We start from the raw sequence: 2,558 nt of genomic DNA, 5'->3' as shown, positions 1-2,558 counted from the left end.
AAAACAAAAACAAAAACAAAGCATGTATCTTGCTTTAGGCCACATAGTGGCAAAACCAGAGTAAGTCCTTAGGTCCCCTGATTGCCAGCTCATGCTTCAAATCGTACTTCCCTTCACACAAAGCCTGTCTTCTTTTCCATAGACTTGGAGCGCCAGTTGGAAGAGCAGAAGAAGCAAGCTCAGGATCACAGACTAAAATCGCAGACGGTTCAGAATGTGCTACTGATGCCTGTGAGCACTCCTAAACCTCCCAAAAGGCCCAGGCTACAGCGGCCAGCTTCTACCACCGTCCTGAGCCCTTCGCCTCCTGTCCAGCAGCCTCAGTTCACAGTCATCTCACCCATCACCATCACCCCAGTGGGTCAGTCATTTTCCATGGGTAATATTCCAGTGGCCACCCTCAGCCAGGGTTCCAGCCCTGTGACTGTCCACACACTGCCTTCTGGCCCTCAGCTCTTTCGCTATGCCACCGTGGTCTCCTCTGCCAAGAGCAACTCACCAGACACAGTCACCATCCACCCTTCGTCGAGCTTAGCACTGCTAAGTTCCACCGCCATGCAGGATGGTGGCACCCTGGGTAACATGGCCACCATGGTGAGCCCTGTGGAGTTGGTGGCCATGGAGTCTGGCCTGACCTCGGCAATCCAGGCTGTGGAAAGCACCTCGGAGGATGGGCAGACCATCATTGAGATTGACCCTGCCCCAGACCCGGAGGCCGAAGACAATGAGGGCAAAGCGGTCATCTTGGAGACAGAACTGAGGACTGAGGAGAAAGTTGTGGCTGAGATGGAAGAACACCAGCATCAAGTCCACAATGTTGAGATTGTGGTTTTGGAGGATTAACTGGGGAGACTGGGGCCAGGAAATATGTTTTTTGTTTTAAATTTTAATTATTTGTTTATTTTTATCATTGTCCCACTCATTTCCACATAGGATCGTACTTTTTTTTAAACAAACAAACAAACAAACAAAATCTTGTTGTAACTGAAAATATTGGGTCCCTCCCACCCCACCCCCACCCCAACCCCCATTGAAAAATGGACAAAACAAACTGCCCTTCCGGAAGTTGAGCGTAAGTCATTCAATGTCCTCATCCTCTTAGCTGAAGAAAGCTGTTTTCTCTAGGGAAGGCATCAAGACCACCAGAAAGCCCTTTCCAGGCCAGTCTGTCTGTGTACGCATGTGGTTTTATTTTTTTAAAGGAGCAGTGACCAAACTCTGGAACACAGATTTGACACTGGAAGGCAACTCACTCACATGTGGACACATAAGGGTACTTTAATTTGTATCCCGAGAAGACCTCTTAGAGGCCAGTGCAAAACTCTGAAACAAAAGGAAGTTCAACTTCGCTTGGTGGCAAAGGTGGCATGTCCACAGCAGCTCACAAAGGGAAGCATTTGACACGAGGGGCCAGGTTGATGATCTGACTTCTAGGAGTGCAACTGATGGCTCTGAGGCCCTTGGAGGGTTACCACCGTGGGTCCCAGTTTTGAGGAGAAGCAGTTGATGAGGGACAGGGTGCTCATCTCTATGGAGCAGTAGCAGCAATGATTTGTGGCTTTGCAGAAATAGAAATATAGGGGTACTGCAGCTAGGGTTCACCTTGTGCCTCCATGCTACCACTCTTTGTCAAAGTACCCTCCTAAGTTGGGTTCAGTCCATTCCTTTGCCAACTGCAAGATGCTTGTCTTGGACTGTGGCTGTTGGGAGGGTGGGGCTCCAGAGCCATCTTGCTTGCACGGTTCCAGGAGCATGGGAGTACCGTGTCCAAACCAGCTGCTGCTTTAGGTGGGGTCCCTTTTGTGGCATTGGAACCAAAAGTAACCACTCATCTGGTGCTTCCTTTTGTTCCCTAACTCTTCCTGGCATCTGCCTCCGGGATACCACCCTTCATCTTTTGGACTGATTTGGAAAACAGTTACAGGTGCCTGCTTGGCTTCATCCCCTTTTACAGTCATCTTTATGCTTTATCCCACAGATGTTTCTGTGAGACTTGAGTTCATCACAAACCTTAGGCCTGGCAGGGAAGGCTCAACACCCGCAGCCTTTCCGAGGTGCTGACTAGGTGTCTCCTCCTAAGTGAGCTGGACTCCCTGGGAAAGAAGCACTGTCTGCAACATAACATGATAGGAAATTTACCAGGAACGTCAATAATGTCTCTGGGGAGGGGGGTGGGTGATACTCTGTTTGTTTTGTTTTTAGTTGTTTGTATATTTGGAGCTGGGCCATTTCCGTGCTGTGATTCCCCCTCTGACCCTCTTCAGTGTTTGGGGCAAGAGTGGGTCCTGGTTTTTATTTCTTTGATTGCATTGTTTACTGCACTAGGGAAAACATAGGGAAACTACAGACAACTTAAAAGAAAAATAGGTCAAGAAGAAAGCACATACTTCAGGAGTGGGAGGATTTTTTTTAATTATTATTATTATTAAAAGTGAAACTTTGACCTGTAGTTTTTTTTTTTTTGTCTTTAAAGAAGGCACCTACCTGAAGCCATGTTTCTTCCAACTAATGTTGGAAGCCCAGTCAAGCAATGAAAGTTGCGGTATGCCATCCCTCAG

The 2,558-nt window shown here is 47.9% G+C and overlaps 1 protein-coding gene across 1 annotated transcript in view; it reads left to right on the top strand.

The window, feature by feature from the left end:
- The window catches only part of GMEB1 (glucocorticoid modulatory element binding protein 1), a gene marked incomplete at its 5' end in the record, with an annotated part of 29,530 nt that extends 28,623 nt beyond the window's left edge, over positions 1 to 907 (top strand). Inside the window, one exon of the mRNA XM_045298915.1 lies at positions 143 to 907. Coding sequence (XP_045154850.1) covers positions 143 to 843 — 701 coding nt within the window. The remainder of the gene's footprint in view (positions 1 to 142) is intronic.
- Positions 908 to 2,558: the final 1,651 nt, after the last annotated feature.

This window comes from Echinops telfairi, unplaced genomic scaffold, assembly GCF_000313985.2.
Source record: "Echinops telfairi isolate 266 unplaced genomic scaffold, ASM31398v2 ScPeMD7_7457;HRSCAF=8495, whole genome shotgun sequence".
NCBI classification, from domain to species: Eukaryota; Metazoa; Chordata; class Mammalia; order Afrosoricida; family Tenrecidae; genus Echinops; species Echinops telfairi.
Note: the sequence above shows the minus strand (reverse complement) of the source record. Positions and strands in the feature narration are given on the sequence as shown.